At 41.4% G+C, this 27,500-nt stretch overlaps 3 protein-coding genes and 1 long non-coding RNA gene across 6 annotated transcripts in view; 1 reads left to right on the plus strand and 3 right to left on the minus strand.

The window, feature by feature from the left end:
• rigi (RNA sensor RIG-I) overlaps positions 1–4,158 on the minus strand; it is a 36,871-nt gene extending 32,713 nt beyond the window's left edge. The window contains exons 1-3 of one of the 2 annotated variants that reach the window (XM_045713743.2): positions 3,866–4,158; positions 424–555; positions 153–334 (exon numbers count right to left, since the gene is read on the minus strand). In XM_045713743.2, the coding sequence (XP_045569699.2) occupies positions 153–334; positions 424–555; positions 3,866–3,971 (420 nt within the window). In that variant the 5' untranslated portion in view covers positions 3,972–4,158. 2 annotated transcript variants of the gene reach the window in all.
• A 2,424-nt stretch (positions 4,159–6,582) lies between these two features.
• Positions 6,583–9,464, minus strand: LOC123739377 (uncharacterized). 2 transcript variants are annotated; one of them, XM_082971746.1, is made up of 5 exons: positions 8,955–9,464; positions 8,023–8,243; positions 7,378–7,549; positions 7,121–7,260; positions 6,583–6,726 (listed from the first exon to the last, which is right to left on the minus strand). In XM_082971746.1, exons 3-5 carry the CDS (start codon positions 7,535–7,537, stop codon positions 6,673–6,675), a joined length of 354 nt encoding a protein of 117 aa, XP_082827872.1. In that variant the 5' UTR covers positions 7,538–7,549; positions 8,023–8,243; positions 8,955–9,464; the 3' UTR covers positions 6,583–6,672. The 2 variants fall into 2 exon arrangements, 1 of the variants encoding a protein (XP_082827872.1); XR_006767709.2 differs by having other exon boundaries at positions 6,595–6,726; positions 7,121–7,235; positions 8,955–9,450.
• Positions 9,465–9,684: 220 nt separating this feature from the next.
• On the plus strand, positions 9,685–14,799 carry LOC106578232 (uncharacterized). Its single transcript, XR_001322389.3, has 3 exons — positions 9,685–9,881; positions 12,373–12,504; positions 14,567–14,799. It is a non-coding gene; the product is annotated as an uncharacterized LOC106578232 (long non-coding RNA).
• Positions 14,800–21,419: 6,620 nt separating this feature from the next.
• LOC106593473 (atrial natriuretic peptide receptor 2) overlaps positions 21,420–27,500 on the minus strand; it is a 64,479-nt gene continuing 58,398 nt past the window's right edge. Inside the window, exons 22-23 of the mRNA XM_082971750.1 lie at positions 27,248–27,339; positions 21,420–21,756 (exon numbers count right to left, since the gene is read on the minus strand). Of these exons, the coding sequence (XP_082827876.1) occupies positions 21,493–21,756; positions 27,248–27,339 (356 nt within the window). The 3' untranslated portion in view covers positions 21,420–21,492. The remainder of the gene's footprint in view (positions 21,757–27,247; positions 27,340–27,500) is intronic.

The raw sequence follows: 27,500 nt of genomic DNA on the forward strand, positions 1-27,500 counted from the left end.
GTAACTAGTATATTATAACTATATTAATACTATATATCTAGTTTATTATGACTATATAACTAGTATATTATGAATATATTAATACTATATAACTAGTATATTATGACTATATAACTAGTATATTATAACTATATTAATACTGTATAACTCACTGCCTGTATCTCTTCATACTCTCTCTTTCTGAGACAATCTCCCAGGTGTAGCAGCAGGTCTCTGGGTTTGATCATTTTGGTGAAGCTGGGTTCTATCCTTTCCAGAAGCACTCTGTGTATCTTGGTGCTCTCCAGGATCTGAAAGTCCCACTTCTTCAGGGCCTCACACAGACCCTTATAGTCTAGAGACAACAACAATAACAACAATATCAAGCAGGGCCTGGTACCATCCCAGTTCGTCCAGGAGACACACACACAGACACACACCTACCTTCTGCGTCCAGGGCGTCTAGCAGGGCCTGGTACCATCCCAGTTCGTCCAGGAGACACACCTGGTCTAGAAACACCTGGGCTGCTGACGTCACAGACTTACTCTCCTCTGATAGGATCCTCTCTGCAACCTCTGGAACGCGGAACACAAAAGGTTCATTTCAGGAGAAGAGGAAGAGGAGAGGAAGAGGAGAGGAAGAGGAAAGGTAACCTAGCGTGCTAAGAGCTCACTTGAAAGCAAGGCAGGTAACCCTAATTGCTGCTGTAAGTCGCTGTGTCTGCAAAATGACTACAATGTAGGTCTACATGTGAAATGAGAGGGAGAGGAGAGGCCGTAAAGCGGAATAAGGACAGAAAAGTTAGAATTGCTGTACATTGACACTTTCTAGTGGTGTAAAGACGGAAGTGACGGTGTTGTGCCGAAAAAGCTCCCCCCTCCCCCCCCCCCCTGCCAGAATCCTCCCCTCCCACTTCAAAGGAAATTAGAAAGGAGGGAGGATTTCGGCAAGGCTATTTTCTTGCCTGACGAAATCCCCCCCCCCCCCCCCCCCCTTCTATTTTGGGACGGCAAGGCCTGGCACACGTCATAATCATTATTTGGTGACCTATCATACCCTTTGATGTGTACCACAGGAAGTATTAAGACTCTAGTCACAAAAGGAAGTAGTTATTTCAGTAATAATAGGTTTCAGAGTCCTCTACTGTTCTCTCTACCCATCATGCTTTTCCCTCTTTTAGCTTTTCCTACATTTATTTATTTATTTTTTACACTTTTTCTGTCTTAGTTTTTAAGAATGTAGGTACAGTAGTAATAATAAAAATAATTTGAACAATAATATATCTAAAATGTGTACTCTGGGCGAAAAAAGAAAGTTCAAATATATAAGTCAACGTAAGTGCATATCCATAATCACAGTAAACTGTTATAATAATAGAAGAAAAAAATAAAATAATAATTTAATAGTATAAGAAACAAAACTAGGACCGAATGTGCCTCCGTGAAGAATCCCCTCCCCAATAGGTCCCATCAGCCCTCAATAGGACACCCCCAGCACCTCCACCCTCCCCATCAACCCTCAGTAGGACACCCCCAGCACCTCCACCATCCCCATCAACCCTCAGTAGGACACCCCCAGCACCTCCACCATCCCCATCAGCCCTCAATAGGACACCCCCAGCACCTCCACCATCCCCATCAGCCCTCAATAGGACACCCCCAGCACCTCCACCCTCCCCATCAGCCCTCAATAGGACACCCCCAGCACCTCCATCGTCCCCATCAACCTCCCCCTTCCCCTCAACCACAAAACACAATAACGACAATAATAATAGAAATGAAAATACACTCTTCTGACTACAAGGTGATATGGCTGCACTGCTATGAACAACATACTGTATATAATCAACATCACAGATGATAAAGAATGTAATGATACGTTTTGTATTTACACACGTTTTTTTCCAAAACAATACAATAAACGCGGCTTGGGGAGGAAAATATGTATATGCGCTGTTGTCTAACTAAGAACTAATAAATACATACATAACACAGAATATACAGGTGACCACATACACGTGTGTAAAATGTGTGTGTGCCCTATGTGTGTATAATATGTGTGAATGTATGTGTGTGTAATGTGTGCGTCTGTCTGTCTAAACTTTAAAGGTTATTGCTGCCATCCAAAAAAAAGGTCTCTGTTCCAGAAAGTGATTTGTCATTTTATATCTTATTATGCAAAGATCGACATTTGTATTTCCTATTTAATGTTTGTTAAAACAAACTTAACTTTCTGCGATGTGTTGTGTTATTGTCTGATACTATTTCTGTATTATCTTAATTTTCTTAAACATTACAAAATGTTTCAAAATAAATGTTTTTTTCTTTATACTCGGCAAGGCTAAACCCCCCCCCCCCCCACCCCACCTTCTAATTTCCTTAATTTTGTAGTTTAGAGTCAAGTACTTTCTGTGGCACACATCAGAGTCAAATACTTTCTATAGAACACACTTCACATCGGGATAGGCAACCGAAATTAATAATTAATGTATGTGTGTTATATTAAAACATAGAGGAGGGAACCAAACGTAGGCAAGAAATAAACATTTCAGAACAACTACTAGTCCAATAAGACATGGGAGAGATGACGAATTTTGGCAAAGATATTTATTTATAGACTAATACACTTGAAACAAATAGCCAAACCGAAAACTGCAGACATTACTAGTGTTTCCCCCCGCGATCAAAGCGACATAAAACCACACACCTCAAAATCTCAAATAGCAGGCAGGTCGCAGCAATGAAGAATTGAATGCGTGCGCGTTCACGCAAATCGCTGCAATGAAGATTTGAATGCGTGCGCGTTCACGCAAATCGCTGCAATGAAGTTATTGAATGCGTGCGCGGTCACGCGAAGGGTGGTGGGGGGTCTGGCGGGCGGTAGGTCGCTTTATGGCACTACCACACCTGTCATTTCAGTCATTTCTCTACATGCAAACCATTTCTCAGCGTGAGACAGAAATGAAAACAAAAATCATGTCATCAAAAGGCTGACCGTCGATATGAAACAACCGTATAGACTACCGTTAGTAGGTAAAACAACCGTATAGACTACCGTTAGTAGGTAAAACAACCGTATAGACTACCGTTAGTAGCTAAAACAACCGTATAGACTACCGTTAGTAGGTAAAACAACCGTATAGACTACCGTTAGTAGCTAAAACAACCGTATAGACTACCGTTAGTAGGTAAAACAACCGTATAGACTACCGTTAGTAGCTAAAACAACCGTATAGACTACCGTTAGTAGGTAAAACAACCGTATAGACTACCGTTAGTAGCTAAAACAACCGTATAGACTACCGTTAGTAGCTAAAACAACCGTATAGACTACCGTTAATAGACTACCGTTAGTAGCTAAAACAACCGTATAGACTACCGTTAGTAGCTAAAACAACCGTATAGACTACCGTTAGTAGCTAAAACAACCGTATAGACTACCGTTAGTAGCTAAAACAACCGTATAGACTACCGTTAGTAGGTAAAACAACCGTATAACTACCGTTAGTAGCTAAAACAACCGTATAGACTACCGTTAGTAGCTAAAACAACCGTATAGACTACCGTTAGTAGCTAAAACAACCGGATAGACTACCGTTAGTAGGTAAAACAACCGTATAGACTACCGTTAGTAGCTAAAACAACCGGATAGACTACCGTTAGTAGGTAAAACAACCGTATAGACTACCGTTAGTAGCTAAAACAACCGTATAGACTACCGTTAGTAGCTAAAACAACCGTATAGACTACCGTTAGTAGCTAAAACAACCGTATAGACTACCGTTAGTAGGTAAAACAACCGTATAGACTACCGTTAGTAGCTAAAACAACCGTATAGACTACCGTTAGTAGGTAAAGTAACAAAGCGAAATTATCCATACTGTACCTGGTTGCAGGTAAGTTGTCATGAAGCCTTTGACGTAAGACGGTCGCAAAATATGAACCAGGTATTCACTACACCTCAGTAGATTGCGCTTCTCAGACTCATACATGATCGATGAAATGATCGATTAACTGACAGCAGAGAGATATTGACTATGTCTCTTGCATTAAAGCTGACAGCTGCTCGACGTGTATAGTGGTGTGTAGTCTTCCGTGATATTGGTCGCAGTGATTCAGCTGATCTCCTATACATGTCAGTGGAAACCGCGCCTCACGTCTCGCCAGCCTGAAGAAACGAAACCGAAACTTCCCGAGTCACAATAAAACGAAACGCCTGCCTCAGTAAAAGTCCCTAGAGGTAGTTAAACCCAGACCTAGGATCAGTTTGGACTCAGCTAATCGTTACATAAACCCACTAGCGAGGGCAACGCAACAAAAAAAAAAGGACCAAAGATCAGTCTCTATGGTCGTGGTGAACTAATAATCTATGCCAAATAACATTCGGTATATACCACACAAGATAGATGAAATTGATCAATAGAGGTACTGTGTCAATGAACTAGCAGAGGGTAGGAATGAAAAGACTGACAGATGATCAAGTGACTTAACGTTATATGACTTGTAATGATAATAGTTTATTGATCATGACTCAAATGATGAAATAATGCTCAATACCATTACATTAATAAAACATTTTATTAAGGAAGAATTCCCTGTGACAAATGTATTATACAATATTATGCAAAGCAGCATCTTGTCATAACACCATAATCATCTGAAAAACAGTTACCCGGATTATGTCCCAAATAGCACTCCCAAGTGCACTACTTTTGACCGTGACCTATAAGGGTTCCATTTTCGTACACATGGCGGACCTTGTGGGTCTTTGAGGCAAATGTGTTTCCTTGTGAGAAGAGGGAACAATGCACAGAATTTCAAGACTCTAGGCCTTCATTACAAGACCGTTTCCTTTGTTGTCCACGTAGTCCACAATCCAGTAGTTTAAACACCCTAAACAGCCGACCCGACCGCTCGGAGGCGTCTGCATGGTCCTAAAGCAACACCGTTTCCTTGTTGTGTATCACATTCCAAATATAAAGCTGGGGTGGAGGGGACAAACATGCCATTTCAGAATGTGGTGGTGGGGTGATGACATATATTTGAGACTAGTGTATTGCAATTCATTTAGTAATTGACTTAATATCAGTAAAATATATTTTGAGTTGTAAATAGGGAAACAACGAGTCCCAGACAGTTCACAATAGAACATACCGGAGGAGGCATCGTTTACTAACTAAACTATTAGGATCATCTGGTCACCACCAGTGTTTGGAATACCTTGATTACTGGCATCATCTGGTCACCACCAGTGTTTGGAATACCTTGATTACTGGCATCATCTGGTCACCACCAGTGTTTGGAATACCATGATTACTGGCATCATCTGGTCACCACCAGTGTTTGGAATACCATGATTACTGGCATCGTCTGGTCACCACCAGTGTTTGGAATACCTTGATTACTGGCATCGTCTGGTCACCACCAGTGTTTGGAATACCTTTGAGCTCGTTGACAAAACAGGACCACGAAACGCCGTTTCTCACACGAAGGTCCGCGGTGGGTCTGTGTTAATTATGCGGTTATATTTCAGACATGTTCACAGCAGCGAATGACATTCATTCATTTTCTGTTATAGTGTTTCTAAGTAGAAGCCGTATCAGCCAGGGAAACGTAATTGTTCTCACTATATGATGGAACATTCAGATGTCTGCCTGACTGTGGGGCTCTTAACCTGAATTCAGTAGGAAAACGACGTATTTTGCTCAAATAGAGATATGATTGAATTGTGTTTTATTTGGAAAGATGGCTGAGAATAGAACATTCCGTTTTACAGTGTACAGTATCGCCGTTTACCTCAGTTTTCTGTATTATTAATAAGAAGAAATCTACTTATTTTACTCAATTAGAGACTGAAATAAATGGTGTTTCTTTGAAAAGATGGTCCTGTCTGACGTGGACTGTTTCCTCACCTTATTCTCATTGTGTTTAACGACGGTTGTTGCTGTTTTAAATCAGGTAACAACAAGTGGAAACTATACAAGTAGCCTCTTTACTCAATTAGAGACTGAAATAAATGGTGTTTCTTTGAAAAGATGGGCGTGGCTGACATCAACAATACATTAAGGGGAAAGGATCCACAGACACACATCTCTTTATTTACACTGCTGGTTGCCATGGTTAACACAAATACAGGACATCGAATGCTTCCTGAACTGACTCAGTAAAGTAACATGAGTAGTACTACAGTATCACAGGTCAAACAGGTGTGTTAGATTACCCAGTGTCCACAGCAACACTATTGATTATCCTCTACACCCAGTGTATGTGGAGTACTATGGTCTTAGCCATGTTCTCCCTCACTCCCCTCCCGCCTCCCCTCTTCCTCCCCTCCCGCCTCCCCTCTTCCTCCCATCCCCTCTTCCTCCCCTCCCGGCTCCCCTCTTCCTCCCATCCCCTCTTCTTCCCCTCCCGGCTCCCCTCTTCCTCCCCTCCCGCCTCCCCTCTTCCTCCCCTCCCGCCTCCCCTCTTCTTCCCCTCCCGGCTCCCCTCTTCCTCCCCTCCCGCCTCCCCTCTTCCTCCCCTCCCGCCTCCCCTCTTCTTCCCCTCCCGCCTCCCCTCTTCTTCCCCTCCCGGCTCCCCTCTTCCTCCCCTCCCGGCTCCCCTCTTCCTTCCCTCCCGGCTCCCCTCTTCCTTCCCTCCCGGCTCCCCTCTTCCTCCCTTCCACTCCTACTTCCTGTTACCGACAATGCGCTACTTTCTGCTGCCGTCTCTCTCTTTCCGTCCCTCCGACCCACCCTCCTCTTCCTAGATAGATAGAGATAGATAGTTATATGAACAGAACAGCATAGTGTACACAGTATAATGTAACACTTCCTCGCCAACTCTCCTCTCAAACAGTGCAGCAACTCTAAGGTATAGTCCCAAATGGCAGCCTATTCCCACACAGTGGACTACACAGTGGACTACATAGGCAGTAGAGCACTTAATAGGGAATAGGCTGCCATATAGGACACAGACAAAAAAAATATGATTTTATTGATTAATTTGACCAGGTCAGTTGACTGAGAACACATTCTCATTTACCCCAACGACCTCAACGATCTGGGGAATAGTTCCAGGGGAGAGGAGGAGGGAGGGGATGAATGAGCCAACTGGAAGCTCATTCCAACTCAGTCAAAAAGTAGTAACAAAACAATACCTCTTCCTCTGAGATGGAGGTGACAGAGAGGTCAGTGTCACTGGTTGATGATGTCATACCGTCCTCGTAGGTCGGCGGCCGGAGGGTCGTAGATGACCAGCTGGTCAAAGGCTTCCTTGGAGAGAGGAGAACGGGTGGAACTGATATGAGGGAGAGACACTGGAGGGTTAGGGAAAGGATGTGTGTGTGCTCATCGGCAGCCTCGACTAACGGGATTGGTGGATTCAAATAAAGTATTTAAATGTCTGCGTGCTCACCAGCTCGTGGAGGAAGTGGTCCATCCGTGCCAGCTGGAAACAGGTGGAGTTCGTCCTGGATGACCCCGCCCCCTCCCTCCCTCCCTCCCTCCCGATCACGGCGTGCGATTCGCGTGGTGATGATGCGTTGGACGATGTTGACCAATGAGCTGTGGAACATTGCCAGCTCCCACTGTAACCAAGGTTCAGAGGATAGGGATTTGATCATCCAACATTACTGCAAACCTTGACACTAGGCTGCAGTAAAATGATTTGGTTGCAAAGCTTACTGGTCTGTCCTTTACCATAGAATTATTATTGTGGTGCATAATTGCCATGGTAAATTGGAATGTTCAGTCAATGAGCATTATGGGTAATCCACCTCTCCTGAATTAAACAAGCATAGAAAGAAAGTGGATATGCGTGGACGTGTGTTACACTGTCCAAATCTAAACACAACAACTGGCGACGCCACGTCATTTTCTAAACACAAGTTATTATCGCCACTGCTACTGTAGCTAACAGAGTGTAGAAACAGTTACTAACTAACCAGTCAGCCAGACCATTCCAGACTGAATTAATCAATTTCTACACTCTGTTAGTTACTGTAGCTAACAGAGTGTAGAAACGGTTGCTAACTTGAACAATACAACAACAAAAAGTTACCTCTCATCTGTCCATCGATCCCTCCATCCTCTGGCCGGGGTAGAAGAGGAGTTCCCACCCTTTCCACCTTCGTCCTGACCGTCTCCTCTCCACCTCCTCCTCCTCCTCTTTCACTCTCCATGGTTACCACCTGCTCTGGTGGTCACCATGGCAGCTGCGATCATTGCGGTCCCGTTTTCTCCAGGTACAGGAGGTTTGAGAGTAAGGATGGAGGAGAGCGGCTGCTTACACAGCGGACACACCACCCAGAGACAGGATTAAGATAAATGATCAGAGAAGAAAAACATTATTCTAGAGCCTAGAGCTGGTAGGAAGGATTTCCTGAACACCTTAGTTGGCACCCTATTCCCTATACTGCCCTACCAAGCAAAAAGGCAGCAAATGCTCATTTGGTCAAAAATGAGTTGTCATTTTTGCTACATTAAATACATGCTTAATCATGTGGATAGGTATCCTGCCTCGTATTGCGTTTTGAAGAAAATGGGGGTCATGTTAGCAGTAACGAAACCAAGGTAAATAAAATCAATTTTTCTCAGTTCCACGCTATGAGCAGTTACTGCCTTTTTGCTTGGTAGGGCAGTATAGTGTGCTGCTTTCGACCAGAGCCCTAGGAACAGGAGGAGCCCTCTTATTAAGACACCCTTTGTTGCAGTCTGTCTCGGGCCAACGCGTCCCACAGACTCTAACACTCCCATCTGCCTAGACCGGTTCAACAACATGACTTACCTGGATACAGTGTCAGTTGATCAAACTCCCCAATTACATCACTTAAAAAAAAAAAAAATGGAGCTGCCTAAAGTGTATGTAGGGCTGAGATGAATGTAGGTTAGCCTACTATGGGGATGTTGGGTCAACAACAATGTTACCAGTGATCTAGTCTTACGGCTTAGATATTTCCCTGTTTAGATACCTACGTTTTAAAGTTAATGTACCTGTTAGGATTCATATGTAGAGTGAAACGTGTCGGCTTCATCCACAACATGTAGAAAATATCCTTCACAGCTGGGTAACGTGCTGCTTCCGTGTCTGTCCACATGTCGTCTCCAGTAGCCGAAGTTGAACGCTAGCTAACCATCCATGCCCTGGTTCGCTGCATCACTAGCGAGTTATCTAGCACTAATAATAATAATAATACACAAATAAATAAAAAAATACAACTTTGATGTTGATTTATAGTTAACGTTAGATAGCTCGTCAGCTGACAGGCTAACCTAGCGGCTAGCTCATGAGTGTGTCTCTCTTCCTGCCCGGTTCACAGTTCAAAAACATCACAACACCGAATCCATTAGTCTAGCTCATCAGCTAAACTATCTGACAACACTACTAATAATTCAGAACTAAATAATAGTAGAAATTGTAAACATATATGGTAGGATATCGGAAAGGTAGCAGACTGTTGTGAATCAGAAAGCAGAGCGCCATTGGCAACAAAGAGGATTCTGGGATACTTTCCGCAACCCTCTGGTTGTCAAGGAGATCAAATATAGGTTTTATGTCGATTCAATTGCATCCACTTTTGTTATTGTTGTTGGGTATAAACTATTTAATCTTGTTTTATTAGTATTAAACGTCCACATCTCATCTATAAATGGGACAATTGTCATGTAATCATTTCTGGTGCTGGTAGCTGTTGTTATTGTCTGTTTCTGTCCGTAATTCCGCCAGAAGGCGCCAGAGGGAAGCTATTGATTGGGGGACCGCTCCGTTGTTTACAATCCGCGTTGTCATGGACATGGACATGGACACCAGCTAGCTAACCAGCTAACCGCAGCTAAACTAAACCTGGTTTGAGTCCATTTCTACCAAAATTGAAGATGATAAACATCAGCAACCGAGCATTGGATAGACTCTACTCTGTTGTGAGTTAGTTTTTTTAATGTTCCCCGTAGCTGGTTGTTTTAGCCAACTGGTTGTGCTAGTTAGCTAACTAGCTAACTGCAAGGGATAATACTTCCAAAATGTGAGCTAGGTCTACATTTCAATAACAAACAGTGACCGGCCCTATTTATCTACGCTACAGTACATAGCTAATCACATAACTCCCAACTGAACGTATCCAGCCAGACAACATGTGGCCAATATACAGGGTTGGCTAGGTTACTTTCTAAGTGTAATCTGTTACATGTCCACAATTATAATCAGTAATTAAATTTTTGGATTACCCAAACTAAGTAACGTAATCTGATTACATTCCGTTAGAAGATGACAAACGTATGTCACCAATTGAATGACATCTATTTCAGGATAAATCAATGTTAAAGTTTACATTGCTGGCCATATATGGATGTTACATTTTACTTTATGGGTTGGTTATGTAGGCTTCTTCTAACCCATGGCTTTCTACTACATATAATAATATGATTAAATTATATCTTTACATTAAAAACCAAAGTCTATCAGAATTCCAGTCATTCCAATAAATGTTATACCCCTTGATCTTCAAGAATAGGACTTGGAAATATGGAAGTATAGATTAGCCAAATTGTTTAACCTGAGCATAACCCCCAAAACTAAGGACTTATTAGCCAGACCTATTCTGTTGTTTATGATTGTATTGTCATGGAGGACAGATTGGGCTCATTGATTCCAGTTGAAAAATAAATGCTGTGCTCATGGAATGGCTTTGAGCACTACTGAAAAGGGCTATTTACATGTGAAAAATGAGTGCCATATGCTGCATTACTATAGGCCTGTTGTTTACCTTTTAGTTGGTGACCCAGATATCTTGATAATATGCAGCTGTTTAAAGGGCAAATCCACAGATGGAACAATAATAAAATGGCTCGCCCCGCCTCTGTTTTGGTAAAAAAAACTGAGGGATTGGCCTGTAGAAATGTAACCACTCTCAGATTAATAGACAGAGCTAGGGATGTAAGGACTGACCATCTATGATATCAACATTATAGTTATAACCATGTTATGAGACTATACATTATTTGTTTACATGTACAATGTTTACAAACATTGTTGTTAAACAAGCTTATATTTGGGGTTCTGATGGAGTGTGACAGTTGAACTAAGATCATAAGGCATTTATAAGTTATATTCTTCAACAATCAATGGATATATGTCCAAAAATAGATGTAGTAACTACAGATTGCCCCTTTAAGTCTATCAAAAGTGTGTGAGTTTGAGCATGTGTCCATTAGGCCTATGGATCTATTTATATATCAGTATGAATTAGAATGAGCAATAAAAGCCCCACTTTTATTCCGTAGGTTGGGATCCGCACTATGCAGCTGTTGGAAGAGCATATTTTTCACTAGCTGTCCACTGGTTTCAATAACAATGATTTATAGGCAGCTTAAACTTCTTGAATTAAACCATTATTGGGTTCAAATACACATTTAGATTTGTGAACAGCACTATGTAGATATCAATAGTAAGTGATGTCCGTATCGCCGTAGACTACACCACTGCTGTCATCCTTTACCTCCAAGCGGTTATTCTAGTTGGATCATCTTTGGATGCCGACAGCAGTCGCACCATTGGAAGACATAGCTTGGACTGTAGCCTACAAAAGCCTTTTCCTGCTCTTTTCCCACAATCCATCAAACACATTTGTTGTGTTGTCATAGTGGTCTCTGACATCATAATGGTCTCTGTCATCATAATGGTCTCTGACATCACAGTGGTCTCTGACATCATAATGGTCTCTGACATCACAGTGGTCTCTGACATCACAGTGGTCTCTGACATCATAATGGTCTCTGACTTGTGGTCAGACTCACCCAGGTGCAACAAACTTAAACTTGTGCCTTTTTTCAATGCTGATTTGAATGTCATTGAGAATGGGTTTTTTCTTTTTCTGCAAACATCCTTTCTGAATTTAAAAGTAATCCTGAAAGTAATAAATCTAGTTTTTCAAAAGTATCTGTAATCTGATTACAATATTTGAACTGGTAACGTAACGGATTACAGTTACCGTTTTTTAAAATCCGCAATATGTTTGAAAACGTTGCGAGTTTAGCGAACTATCCTGGATGACAGCTAGCTAACGTTAGCTAGCAGGCAGTTTCAGCACTGGCCAAAGTGGCCAGCTCCCTGCCTCTCTCTCTCACACACACACACACACACACACACACACACACACACACACACACACACACACACACACACACACACACACACACACACACACACACACACACACACACACACACACACACACACACAGTGTCAGTACCACAGCTAGCTAGCTAACTTCTATGTCATCGTAAACAATTTAGAAGTTAACCCCTGTAAACATAAGAGAGAGTACATTTAAATATTGTATGCCTTTTTTGTTATTTAACCTATAAGTCTGTAAACACACTTAGGAAGTTGCTCTAAATATTGTGTTGTTTCCAGCTCCTCCTGGCCGTAGTGGTGTTGTCGTGGACCTACGTCATCTATGGGAGTAGAATAGCAGCACAGAGACAGTTGGAGAAGAGACTCAACATCAAACTACACAACTAAAGCACCAGCGGCACTACCTCAACAGTAAGATTACCCCGACTCAGACTCAGAACACTAACTAACAACTACACTACTAACAGTAAGTTAACTCAGGACACTAACAACTACACTACTAACAGTAAGTTAACTCAGGACACTAACAACTAAACTAGTAACAGTAAGTTAACTCAGGACACTAACAACTACACTACTAACAGTAAGTTAACTCAGGACACTAACAACTACACTACTAACAGTAAGTTAACTCAGGACACTAACAACTACACTACTAACAGTAAGTTAACTCAGGACACTAACAACTAAACTAGTAACAGTAAGTTAACTCAGGACACTAACAACTACACTACTAACAGTAAGTTAACTCAGGACACTAACAACTACACTACTAACAGTAAGTTAACTCAGGACACTAACAACTACACTACTAACAGTAAGTTAACTCAGGACACTAACAACTAAACTAGTAACAGTAAGTTAACTCAGGACACTAACAACTACACTACTAACAGTAAGTTAACTCAGGACACTAACAACTAAACTAGTAACAGTAAGTTAACTCAGAACACTAACTAACAACTACACTACTAGCAGTAAGTTAACTCAGAACACTAACAACTAAACTAGTAACAGTAAGTTAACTCAGAACACTAACTAACAACTACACTAGTAACAGTAAGTTAACTCAGAACACTAACTAACAACTACACTACTAACAGTAAGTTAACTCAGGACACTAACAACTAAACTAGTAACAGTAAGTTAACTCAGGACACTAACAACTAAATTAGTAACAGTAAGTTAACTCAGGACACTAACAACTAAACTAGTAACAGTAAGTTAACTCAGAACACTAACTAACAACTACACTACTAACAGTAAGTTAACTCAGAACACTAACTAACAACTACACTAGTAACAGTAAGTTAACTCAGAACACTAACTAACAACTAAACTACTAACAGTAAGTTAACTCAGGACACTAACAACTAAACTAGTAACAGTAAGTTAACGCAGGACACTAACAACTAAACTAGTAACAGTAAGTTAACTCAGGACACTAACTAACAACTAAACTAGTAACAGTAAGTTAACTCAGAACACTAACTAACAACTACACTAGTAACAGTAAGTTAACTCAGAACACTAACTAACAACTAAACTACTAACAGTAAGTTAACTCAGGACACTAACAACTAAACTAGTAACAGTAAGTTAACTCAGAACACTAACTAACTACACTAGTAACAGTAAGTTAACTCAGGACACTAACTAACAACTAAACTACTAACAGTAAGTTAACTCAGGACACTAACAACTAAACTAGTAACAGTAAGTTAACTCAGAACACTAACTAACTACACTAGTAACAGTAAGTTAACTCAGGACACTAACTAACAACTAAACTAGTAACAGTAAGTTAACTCAGGACACTAACAACTAAACTAGTAACAGTAAGTTTAACTCAGAACACTAACTAACAACTACACTAGTAACAGTAAGTTTAACTCAGAACACTAACTAACAACTACACTACTAACAGTAAGTTAACTCAGAACACTAACAACTAAACTAGTAACAGTAAGTTTAACTCAGAACACTAACTAACAACTAAACTAGTAACAGTAAGTTAACTCAGGACACTAACAACTACACTACTAACAGTAAGTTAACTCAGAACACTAACAACTAAACTAGTAACAGTAAGTTTAACTCAGAACACTAACTAACAACTAAACTAGTAACAGTAAGTTTAACTCTAACTCCAAACTAAACCGCTGCAGTAGCATTAGGCTACTGAACTCCTACGGTAAGGTGTAACCCAATCTCTACCTGGACACTCTCTCCTTACCAAATCATTTTCTCTGAGGATATCCTCTGTCTTTTCATTACTTTTGACATGTCTACGTTCTGAATATCTCTGTTGTCGTCCCAGCTAATAAGATGTGAGTGTTTTGTTTGTTTGTGCGCGTGTTTTTTTTAAATGAATATTCTACACATGTATTTTTTTTTTAACTGCCCTCTGTCGAATTTATAACTTCACAAAACAACAAATGAAACTCATATCAATCCCTCATTTCCCCCACAGCTAAATACCGTGGACATTCCCAAGACAAAGGACCCTGGACCAGTCTCCATCCCATTGCCTACTGTGATGAAGTCTGTCTTTACTGATCAGACTCATTTATACACCACCATGCTGAATGCTTCTCCTTCCTTTCTTTACTTCCTTTACCATGTTAGTTCGTCTTAGATGTGAGGAACATTTTTTCATATTGTGCAAAAAATGATTTCTATTAAAAAAAAAGAGAGAGAAAGTAAGAGATGCAGATAGTGTCTTTCCTTAATTAAAATCAAACCACTTCCTGTGTCTGTTGTTCTGAGGAGAACCTTCCTCTGTCTGTTGTTCTGATGAGAACCTTCCTCTGTCTGTTGTTCTCTGGAGAACCTTCCTCTGTCTGTTGTCCTGAGGAGAACCTTCCTCTGTCTGTTGTTCTGATGAGAACCTTCCTCTGTCTGTTGTTCTGAGGAGAACCTTCCTGTGTCTTGTTCTGAGGAGAACCTTCCTCTGACTGTTGTTCTGAGGAGAACCTTCCTCTGTCTGTTGTTCTGAGGAGAACCTTCCTCTGTCTGTTGTTCTCTGGAGAACCTTCCTCTGACTGTTGTTCTCTGGAGAACCTTCCTCTGACTGTTGTTCTCTGGAGAACCTTCCTCTGTCTGTTGTTCTGAGGAGAACCTTCCTCTGACTGTTGTTCTGAGGAGAACCTTCCTCTGTCTGTTGTTCTCTGGAGAACCTTCCACTGTCTGTTGTTCTGAGGAGAACCTTCCTCTGTCTGTTGTTCTGAGGAGAACCTTCCTCTGACTGTTGTTCTGAGGAGAACCTTCCTCTGTCTGTTGTTCTCTGGAGAACCTTCCACTGTCTGTTGTTCTGAGGAGAACCTTCCTCTGTCTGTTGTTCTCTGGAGAACCTTCCTCTGTCTGTTGTTCTGAGGAGAACCTTCCTCTGTCTGTTGTTCTCTGGAGAACCTTCCACTGTCTGTTGTTCTGAGGAGAACCTTCCTCTGTCTGTTGTTCTGAGGAGAACCTTCCTCTGTCTGTTGTTCTGAGGAGAACCTTCCTCTGTCTGTTGTTCTGAGGAGAACCTTCCTCTGACTGTGTTTATTGGTTTGAGGGATTGAATAGAATGCAGCTGGCAGCTTTTGACTGCGGTTATTGATAAAACGATAATACAATCTAAACAATGAAGCTAACATGGCCGTAGATACCAGAGGTTTGTTCACCTCAGCCTGTGGATAAGGTTGGTCTATAGCTGACAGGGTTTTATAAAGTGTAGCGTGTTGAAAGGGCCGGCTACCTCGGTGACCCACCTCACTGATATCCTACTATCTCTAACAAAGACGTTTTGGTTGTCAGGAAATAAAAAAAACCTGCTTTGAAAGCAGCAGCAGCAACAAGACACCGCTTTTAAATGTGTTCCGTACCTGAATGTTATGGTAGTGACACACACACACACACACACACACACACACACACACACACACACACACACAGACACACACACACACAGACACACACACACACACAGACACACACACACACACACACACACACACACACACACACACACACAGACACACACACACACACACACACACACACAGACACACACACAGACACACACACACACAGACACACACACACACACACACTCCACTTCACACACACACACACACTCCGTACACACTCCACTCGACACACACACACACACACACACACACAGACACACACACACACACACACTCCACTTCACACACACACACACACACTCCGTACACACTCCACTCGACACACACACACACACACACACACTCCGTACACACTCCACACAGCCACTCCAGGTGGCCCCTGCTCTTTGATGTGTCTGGATGTCTGATATGTAGAGGACCACTAATGAAATGGGTGAAGGGGACATGAGAGATGGATGGAAGATGGATGACAGAGAGTCTCTATTGTCCTCATCGGTGCATACGCATTTAATTAACCAAAACACTTCAAAACACATCCCAGGATTCATCCCAAATGGCACCCTATTCCCTATGAGGTGCACTACTATAGACCAGAGCCCTATGTAGAGTCCTATGGGCCCTGGTCAAAGCAGCGCTCTATGTAGGGAATGGGGAGCCGTTTGAGACACATCCCTGGACCCCTTCTGGTCCTCCTCTCTCTCTCTCTCTCTCTCTCTCTCCCTTCATCTCTTCCTCTCCCCCCTCCTCCTCTCTCTCTCTCTCTCTCTCTCTCTCTCTCTCTCTTCATCTCTTCCTCTCCCCCCTCCTCTCTCTCTCTCTCTCTCTCTCTCTCTCTCTTCATCTCTTCCTCTCCCCCCTTCTCTCTCTCTCTCTCTCTCTCTCTCTTCATCTCTTCCTCTCTGTCTCTTAATCAATGCTGGAGTGTTGTTCATTAGTGGACTGTGTTTGAGTGTTTATAGTCCTCTGAATGACATAAACACATGATGGGATGTTTTCTACACTCTTACATGCATTGATTAGTTCATATTTCAAACAGATTTGGACTTTTAATATGAAAGACAGTAAAGTAGACTAGTAGTTTAGACTAGTAGAGTAGACTAGTAGTTTAGACTAGTAGTTTAGACTAGTAGAGTAGACTAGTAGTTTAGACTAGTAGAGTAGACTAGTAGTTTAGACTAGTAGAGTAGACTAGTAGTTTATACTAGTAGAGTAGACTAGTAGTTTAGACTAGTAGAGTAGACTAGTAGTTTAGACTAGTAGAGTAGACTAGTAGTTTAGACTAGTAGAGTAGACTAGTAGTTTAGACTAGTAGAGTAGACTAGTAGTTTAGACTAGTAGAGTAGACTAGTAGTTTAGACTAGTAGAGTAGACTAGTAGTTTAGACTAGTAGAGTAGACTAGTAGTTTAGACTAGTAGTTTAGACTAGTAGAGTAGACTAGTAGAGTAGACTAGTAGTTTAGACTAGTAGAGTAGACTAGTAGAGTAGACTAGTAGTTTAGACTAGTAGAGTAGTAGTTTAGAATAGTAGTTTATACTAGTAGAGTAGACTAGTAGAGTAGACTAGTAGAGTAGACTAGTAGTTTAGACTAGTAGTTTAGACTAGTAGTTTAGACTAGTAGAGTAGACTAGTAGTTTAGACTAGTAGAGTAGTAGTTTAGACTAGTAGAGTAGACTAGTAGTTTAGACTAGTAGACTAGTAGTTTAGACTAGTAGAGTAGTAGTTTAGACTAGTAGTTTAGACAAGTAGTTTATACTAGTAAAGTAGACTAGTAGTTTAGACTAGTAGTTTATACTAGTAAAGTAGACTAGTAGTTTATACTAGTAAAGTAGACTAGTAGTTTAGACTAGTAAAGTAGACTAGTAAAGTAGACTAGTAGAGTAGACTAGTAGTTTAGACTAGTAGAGTAGACTAGTAGTTTAGACTAGTAGTTTAGACTAGTAAAGTAGACTAGTAAAGTAGACTAGTAAAGTAGACAAGTAGAGTAGACTAGTAAAGTCGACTATTAAGTAGACTATTAGTTTAGACTAGTAAAGTAGACTAGTAGTTTAGACTAGTAGAGTAGACTAGTAGTTTAGACTAGTAGAGTATGCTAGTAGAGTTGAGTATGCTGGTAGAGTAGACTAGTAGAGTAGACTAGTAGACTGGATTAGTAGGCTAGTAGATTAGTAGAGTAGAGTTTGCTAGTAGAGTATGCTAGTAGAGTATGCTAGTAGAGTAGACAAGTAGAGTAGACTAGTAGACTGGAATAGTAGGCTAGTAGACTAGTAGAGTAGAGTTTGCTAGTAGAGTATGCTAGTAGAGTAGACAAGTAGAGTAGACTAGTAGACTGGATTAGTAGGCTAGTAGACTAGTAGAGTAGTGTGGGCTAGTAGAGTAGACAAGTAGAGTAGACAAGTAGAGTAGACTAGTAGACTGGATTAGTAGGCTAGTAGACTAGTAGAGTAGAGTTTGCTAGTAGAGTATGCTAGTAGAGTAGACAAGTAGAGTAGACTAGTAGACTGGATTAGTAGGCTAGTAGACTAGTAGAGTAGTGTGGGCTAGTAGAGTCGGCGAATAGTTATGGTGTGTATGGGGCCCAGGTGTGCCGTCAGACAGACCGACGGACAGAACGACAAGCAGACGGACAGACCGACAGCCAGACGGACAAACCGACAGCCAGACGGACAGACTGACAGCCAGACGGACAGACTGACAGCCAGACGGACAGACTGACAGCCAGACGGACAGACTGACAGCCCGACGAACAAACCGACAGCCAGGCGGACAGATGGACAGACGGACAGACAGGATGTAGTGTTCTGCTCTATTCCGAACCGCAGGAGGCTTTCTGCGGTTCGGTCCTGGGGGGGGGGGGGGTAGAGAGGGAGCCCTCCCATACTGCTGAAGCAGATAGGAGGACTGAGGGGGGGGGGGGGGGGGGGGATAGAGATGAAGAGGGTGGAGAGAAGATGGGTGTGGGGAAATTCAGGCAGGACCTGAGGAGTGTGTGTGTGTGTGTGTGTGTTTACCTCTGCAGCAGATGGTCAAGCAGTTCCACTCATGGGTAGAGACGATGTGAAGAGTTAGGACTAACGACTATGTTAGATAACTTGTTGTGTGTGTGTGTGTGTGTGTGGTGTGTGTGTGTGTGTGTGTGTGTGTGTGTGTGTGTGTGTGTGTGTGTGTGTGTGTGTGAAACCAATCCCCATCACTCAGGACTCAGTCATACTGATTCACGATGGTTTTTATTCAGCGTCATCATTACCATCGATCAACTAAATTAAATACTTTAAACGTTTAAACTTTGTCACTAAAATAAAAACACAATTAATTGATTGAACTCAATATTATACTTTTTGAAAAACAGCTGTCTAGATATTTAACGTCTTATCGGATAAAAGACAATTAAACAGAATAGTTAGAATAGACACACTATAGATAGAAATACACCAACATAGATAGGAACTATTAGCAGACACTATAGATACAAATACACCAACATAGATAGGAACTATTAGCAGATACTATAGATATAAATACACCAACATAGATAGGAACTATTAGCAGATACTATAGATAGAAATACACCAACATAGATAGGAACTATTAGCAGACACTATAGATACAAATACACCAACATAGATAGGAACTATTAGCAGACACTATAGATAGAAATACACCAACATAGATAGGAACTATTAGCAGACACTATAGATAGATATACACCAACATAGATATAAACTATTAGCAGACACTATAGATAGAAATACACCAACATAGATAGGAACTATTAGCAGACACTATAGATACAAATACACCAACATAGATAGGAACTATTAGCAGATACTATAGATATAAATACACCAACATAGATAGGAACTATTAGCAGATACTATAGATAGAAATACACCAACATAGATAGGAACTATTAGCAGACACTATAGATACAAATACACCAACATAGATAGGAACTATTAGCAGACACTATAGATAGAAATACACCAACATAGATAGGAACTATTAGCAGACACTATAGATAGATATACACCAACATAGATATAAACTATTAGCAGACACTATAGATAGAAATACACCAACATAGATAGGAACTATTAGCAGACACTATAGATAGAAATACACCAACATAGATAGGAACTATTAGCAGACACTATAGATAGATATACACCAACATAGATAGGAACTATTAGCAGACACTATAGATACAAATACACCAACATAGATAGGAACTATTAGCAGACACTATAGATACAAATACACCAACATAGATAGGAACAATTAGCAGACACTATAGATACAAATACACCAACATAGATAGGAACTATTAGCAGACACTATAGATAGAAATACACCAACATAGATAGGAACTATTAGCAGACACTATAGATAGAAATACACCAACATAGATAGGAACAATTAGCAGACACTATAGATACAAATACACCAACATAGATAGGAACTATTAGCAGATACTATAGATATAAATACACCAACATAGATAGGAACTATTAGCAGATACTATAGATAGAAATACACCAACATAGATAGGAACTATTAGCAGATACTATAGATAGAAATACACCAACATAGATAGGAACTATTAGCAGATACTATAGATATAAATACACCAACATAGATAGGAACAATTAGCAGACACTATAGATACAAATACACCAACATAGATAGGAACTATTAGCAGACACTATAGATACAAATACACCAACATAGATAGGAACTATTAGCAGACACTATAGATAGAAATACACCAACATAGATAGGAACAATTAGCAGACACTATAGATAGATATACACCAACATAGATAGGAACTATTAGCAGACACTATAGATAGAAATACACCAACATAGATAGGAACAATTAGCAGATACTATAGATATAAATACACCAACATAGATAGGAACTATTAGCAGACACTATAGATAGATATACACCAACATAGATAGGAACTATTAGCAGACACTATAGATAGAAATACACCAACATAGATAGGAACAATTAGCAGACACTATAGATACAAATACACCAACATAGATAGGAACTATTAGCAGACACTATAGATAGATATACACCAACATAGATAGGAACAATTAGCAGACACTATAGATAGAAATACACCAACATAGATAGGAACAATTAGCAGACACTATAGATACAAATACACCAACATAGATAGGAACTATTAGCAGACACTATAGATACAAATACACCAACATAGATAGGAACTATTAGCAGATACTATAGATATAAATACACCAACATAGATAGGAACTATTAGCAGACACTATAGATACAAATACACCAACATAGATAGGAACTATTAGCAGACACTATAGATAGATATACAACAACATAGATAGGAACTATTAGCAGACACTATAGATAGAAATACACCAACATAGATAGGAACTATTAGCAGACACTATAGATAGGATTCATTTATACGAGTACACAACAGTGGAAAGGGTTAGAGGTCAGGCTGAGTCCTGCAGCAGGTCATGGTTGAGGAGCCCAGGGATTGAGGCGTACATCTCTTTCTCTCTGTCTCTCTCTCCCATCCTCTCTCTTCTCTCCATCTCTCTGTCTCTGTCCGTGTCCAGCACAGACATACTGGATGCAGGCTTCCTGCTGGCCACCTTAGTGCTGAGGTCCTTAATGGGGTCCTTCACACCAGGGTCCTTACTGGGCTGGAGAGGCAGCTTCCCTTCCAACCAATGGGTTACCATATCCCCTTTACCCTGAAGAGATAGGTCAGGGGTCAGTGGTTACAGGTCAAGGTTGAGAGAGGTTGGGGTCAGCGTTTAGAAGTCAAGGTTGAGAGAGGTTGGGGTCAGCGTTTAGAAGTCAAGGTTGAGAGAGGTTGGGGTCAGCGTTTAGAGGTCAATGTTGAGAGAGGTTGGGGTCAGCGTTTAGAAGTCAATGTTGAGAGAGGTTGGGGTCAGCGTTTAGAGGTCAATGTTGAGAGACGTTAGGGATCAGGGGTTACAGGTCAAGGTTGGATAAAATGATCTGCTAAATGCCTTCAGGAAGTGTTCAGGCCCCTTCACTTTTTCCACATTTTGTTACTTTACAGCCTTATTCTGAAATCGATTAAATAAATGAATTTCCTCATCAATCGACACACAATACCCCATAATGACAAAGGGAAAATAGTTTTTTTTTAAACATTTTTTGCAAATGTATAAAACATTTCAAACAGAAATACCGTATTTGCATAAGTATTCAGACCCTTTGATATGAGACTTGAAATTTAGCTTCTGTCTCCATTGATCATCTTCGAGATGTTTCTACGACTTGATTGCTCAGCTCAGTTGTCCTGAATCTGCACAACTCTGCCAGGACTTAGGATCAAGGGAGACACTCAGGTTTTTTAGTACTTATATCTCTTGACACAAGAATATGGCTTAATAAACCTTCAAGCTGCCTACTGGACCCTATTCCAACTAAACTACTGAAAGAGCTCCTATGTTGAACATAATAAACGGCTCTCTATCCACCGGATTTGTACCAAACTCACTAAAAGTGGCAGTAATAAAGCCTCTCTTGAAAAAGCCAAACCTTGACCCAGAAAATATAAAAATCTATCGGCCTATGTCGAATCTCCCATTCCTCTCAGAATTTTTTTTAAAAGCTGTCGCGCAGCAACTCTCTGCCTTCCTGAAGACAAACAATGTATACGAAACGCTTCAGTCTGGTTTTAGACCCCATCATAGCACTGAGACTGCACTTCTGAAGGTGGTAAATGACCTTTTAATGACGTCAGACCGAGGTTCTGCGTCTGTCCTCATACTCCTAGAACTTAGTGCTGCTTTTGATTCCATCGATCACCACATTCTTTTGGAGAGATTGGAAACCCAAATTGGTCTACACGGACAAGTTCTGGCCTGGTTTAGATCTAATCTGTCGGAAAGATAACAGTTTGTCTCTGTAGATGGTTTGTCCTCTGACAAATCAACTGTAAGTTTCGGTGTTCCTCAAGGCTCCGTTTTAGGACCACTATTGTTTTCACTATATATTTTACCTCTTGATGATGTCATTCGGAAACATAATGTTAACTTTCACTGCTATGCGGACGACACACAGCTGTACATTTCGATGAAACATGGTGAAGCCCCAAAATTGCCCTCGCTAGAAGCCTGTGTTTCAGACATAAAGAAGTGGATGGCGCCAAATGTTTTATTTTTAAACTCGGACAAAACAGAGATGCTTGTTCTAGGTCCCAAGAAACAAAGATATCTTCTGTTGAATCTGACAATTTATCTTGATGGTTGTCCAGTCGTGTCGAATAAAACTGTGAAGGACCTCGGCGTTACTCTGGACCCTGATCTCTCTTTTGACGAACACATCAAGACTGTTTCAAGGACAGCTTTTTCCATCTACGTAACATTGCAAAAATCTGAAACTTTCTGTCCAAAAATTATGCAGAAAAATTAATCCATGTTTTTGTCACTTCTAGGTTAGACTACTGCAATGCTCTACTTTCCGGCTACCTGGATAAAGCAATAAATAAATTTCAGTTAGTGCTAAATACGGCTGCTAGAATCTTGACTAGAACCCCAAAAATGTATCATATTACTCCAGTGCTAGCCTCCCTACACTGGCTTCCTGTTAAGGCAAGGGCTGATTTCAAGGTTTTACTGCTAACCTACAAAGCATTACATGGGCTTGCTCCTACCTATCTTTCCGATTTGGTCCTGCCGTACATACCTACACGTACGCTACGGTCACAAGACACAGACCTCCTTACTGTCCATAGAATTTCTAAGCAAACAGCTGGAGGCAGGGTTTTCTCCTATAGAGCTCCATTTGTATGGAATGGTCTGCCTACCCATGTGAGAGACGCAGACTCGGTCTCGACCTTTAAGTCTTTACTGAAGACTCATCTCTTCAGTAGGTCCTATGATTGAGTGTAGTCTGGCCCAGGGGTGTGAAGGTGAACGGAATGGCACTGGAGCAACAAACCACTCTTGCTGTCTCTGCCTGGCCGGTTCCCATCTCTCCACCGGGATTCTCTGCCTCTAACCCATTTACGGGGGCTGAGTGACTGGCTTACTGGTGCTCTTCCATGCCGTCCCTAGGAGGGGTGCATCACTTGAGTGGGTTGAGTCACTGACGTGATCTTCCTGTCCGGGCTGGCGCCCCCCCCCTTGGGTTCATGCCATGGGGGAGATCTTCGTGGGCTATACTCGGCCTTGTCCCAGGATAGTAAATTGATGGTTGAATATATCCCTCTAGTGGTGTGGGGGCTGTGCTTTGGCAAAGTGGGTGGGGTTATATGCTGCCTGTTTGGCTCTGTCCGCGGCTATCGTCGGGCGGGGGCCACAGTGTCTCCCGACCCCTCCTGTCTCAGCCTCCAGTATTTATGCTGCAATAGTTTATGGGTCTGGGGGCTAGGGTAAGTCTGTTATATCTGGAGTATTTCTCCTGTCTTATCCGGAGTCCTGTGTGAATTTAAGTATGCTCTCTCTAATTCTCTCTTTCTTTCTGTTTCTCGGAGGACCTGAGCCCTAGGACCATGCCTCAGGATTACCTGGCCTGATGACTCCTTGCTGTCCCCTGTCCACCTGGTCGTGCTGCTGCTCCAGTTTAAACTGTTCTGCCTGCGGCTATGGAACCCTGACCTGTTCACCGGACGTGCTACCTTGTCCCAGACCTGCTGTTTTCAACTCTTTAGAGACAGCAGGAGCGGTAGAGATACTCTGAATGATCAGCTATGAAAAGCCAACTGACATTTACTCCTGAGGTGCTGACTTGTTGCACCCTCGACAACCACTGTGATTATTATTATTTGACTCTGCTGGTTATTTATGAACATTTGAACATCTTGGCCATGTTCTGTCATAATCTCCACCCGGCACAGCCAGAAGAGGACTAGCCACCCCTCATAGCCTGGTTCCTCTCTAGGTTTCTTCCTAGGTTTTGGCCTTTCTAGGGTGTTTTTCCCAGCCACCGTTCTTCTACACCTGCATTGCATGCTGTTTGGGGTTCTATGCTGGGTTTCTGTACAGCACTTTGTGACATCAGCTGATGTAAGAAGGGCTTTATAAATACATTTGATTGATTGGAGTCCACCTGTGGTAATCAATTAAATTGATTGGACATGATTTTGAAAGGCACATGCCTATCTATATAAGGTCCCACAGTGACAGTGTATGTCAGAGCAAAAACCAAGCCATGAGGTCGAAGGAATTGTTTGTAGAGCTCCGAGACAGGATTGTGTCGAGGCACAGATCTGGGGAAGGGTACCAAAAAATGTCTGCAGCGTTTAAGGTCCCCAAGAATACAGTGGCCTCCATCATTCTTCAATGGAAGAAGTTTGGAACCACCAAGACTCTTCCTAGAGCTGGCCGCCCGGCCAAACTGAGCAATCGGGGGAGAAGGGCCTTGGTCAGGAAGGTGACCAAGAACCCGATGGTCACTCTAACAGAGCTCCAGAGTTCCTCTGTGGAGATCGGAGAACCTTCCAGAAGGACAATCATCTCTGCAGCACTCCACCAATCAGGCCTTTATGGTAGAGTGGCCAGACGGAAGCCACTCCTCAGTAAAAGGTACATGACAGCCCGCTTGGAGTTTGCCAAAAGGCACCTAAAGACTCTCAGACCATGAGAAACAAGATTCTCTGGTTTGATGAAACCAAGATGGAACTCTTTGTCCTGAATGCCAAGCATCACTTCTGTAGGAAACCAGACACCATATCTATGTTGATGCATGGTGGTGGCAGCATCATGCTGTGGGGATGTTTTTCAGAGGCAGGTACTGGGATACTATCCCCAAGCTGATAAGGTAAAAATCTGTTGTTCTGCACCTGAACAAGGCAGTTATTGTAAATAAGAATTTGTTCTTAACTGACTTGCCTAGTTAAATAAAGGTTAAATAAAAAAGACTTGTCAGGATCGAGAGAAAGATTAACGGAGCAAAGTACAGAGAGATCCTCGACGATAACCTGCTCGAGAGCGCTCAGGACTTCAGACTGGGGTAAAGGTTTACCATCCAACAGGACAACTACCCTAAACACACTGCCAAATCAGCGCAGGAGTGGCTTCGGGACAAGTCACTGAATGTCCTTGAGTGGCCCAGCCAGAGCCCGGACTTGAACCTGATCGAACATCTCTGGAGAGACCTGAAAATAGCTGTGCAGCGACGCTCCCCATCCAACCTGACAGAGCTTGAGAGGATCTGCAGAGAATAATGGGAGAAACTCCCCAAATACAGATGTGCCAAGCATGTAACGTCATACCCAAGAAGACTCGATTCTGTAATCACTGCCAAAGGTGCTTCAACAAAGTGCTGAGTAAAGGGTCTGAATACTTATGTAAATGTAATATATATATTTTTTTATTTGTAATACATTTTCAAAACATTTCTAAAAACCTATTTTTGCTTTGTCATTAAGGGGTTTTGTGTGTAGATTGATGAGGGGAGAAAAACGATTTAATCAATATTAGAATAAGGCTGTAACGTAACAAAATATTTAAAAAATCAAGGGGTCTGAATACTTTCCGAATGCAGTGTATGTGTCCTGTATGTATCCTGTATGTATCCTGTATGTATCCTGTATGTATCCTGTATATATCCTGTATGTATCCTGTATGTATCCTGTATATATCCTGTATGTATCCTGTATGTATCCTGTATATATCCTGTATGTATCCTGTATGTATCCTGTATATATCCTGTATATATCCTGTATATATCCTGTATGTATCCTGTATGTATCCTGTATGTATCCTGTATGTATCCTGTATGTATCCTGTATATATCCTGTATATATCCTGTATGTATCCTGTATGTATCCTGTATGTATCCTGTATGTATCCTGTATATATCCTGTATGTATCCTGTATGTATCCTGTATGTATCCTGTATGCATCCTGTATGCATCCTGTATGTATCCTGTATGTGTCCTGTATGTGTCCTGTATGTATCCTGTATATATCCTGTATGTATCCTGTATATATCCTGTATGTATCCTGTATATATCCTGTATGTATCCTGTATGTGTCCTGTATGTATCCTGTATGTATCCTGTATGTATCCTGTATATATCCTGTATGTATCCTGTATATATCCTGTATGTATCCTGTATGTATCCTGTATGTATCCTGTATATATCCTGTATGTGTCCTGTATGTATCCTGTATATATCCTGTATGTATCCTGTATGTATCCTGTATGTATCCTGTATGTATCCTGTATGTATACTGTATGTATCCTGAATATAGAACACACCTTGACTTGCAGCATCCCTCTACATTGCAGCAGGTATCCTCCTATCTCCTCTAGGAGGTAGAATGTACTGGAGCTGACCTGAATCTTCAGGGCTGTATGAGGAGAGACCAACCACTTCCTTAGCATTAGCTTCTACAGTCACTACCATAGAGATACTATGGTACCATAGAGAGACCAACCACTTCCTTAGCATTAGCTTCTACAGTCACTACCATAGAGATACTATGGTACCAGTGGAATTACTTTTTTTAGC

The sequence above is a fragment of the Salmo salar genome, unplaced genomic scaffold, assembly GCF_965601325.2.
Source record: "Salmo salar unplaced genomic scaffold, fSalSal1 ptg000412l, whole genome shotgun sequence".
Lineage (NCBI taxonomy): Eukaryota > Metazoa > Chordata > Actinopteri > Salmoniformes > Salmonidae > Salmo > Salmo salar.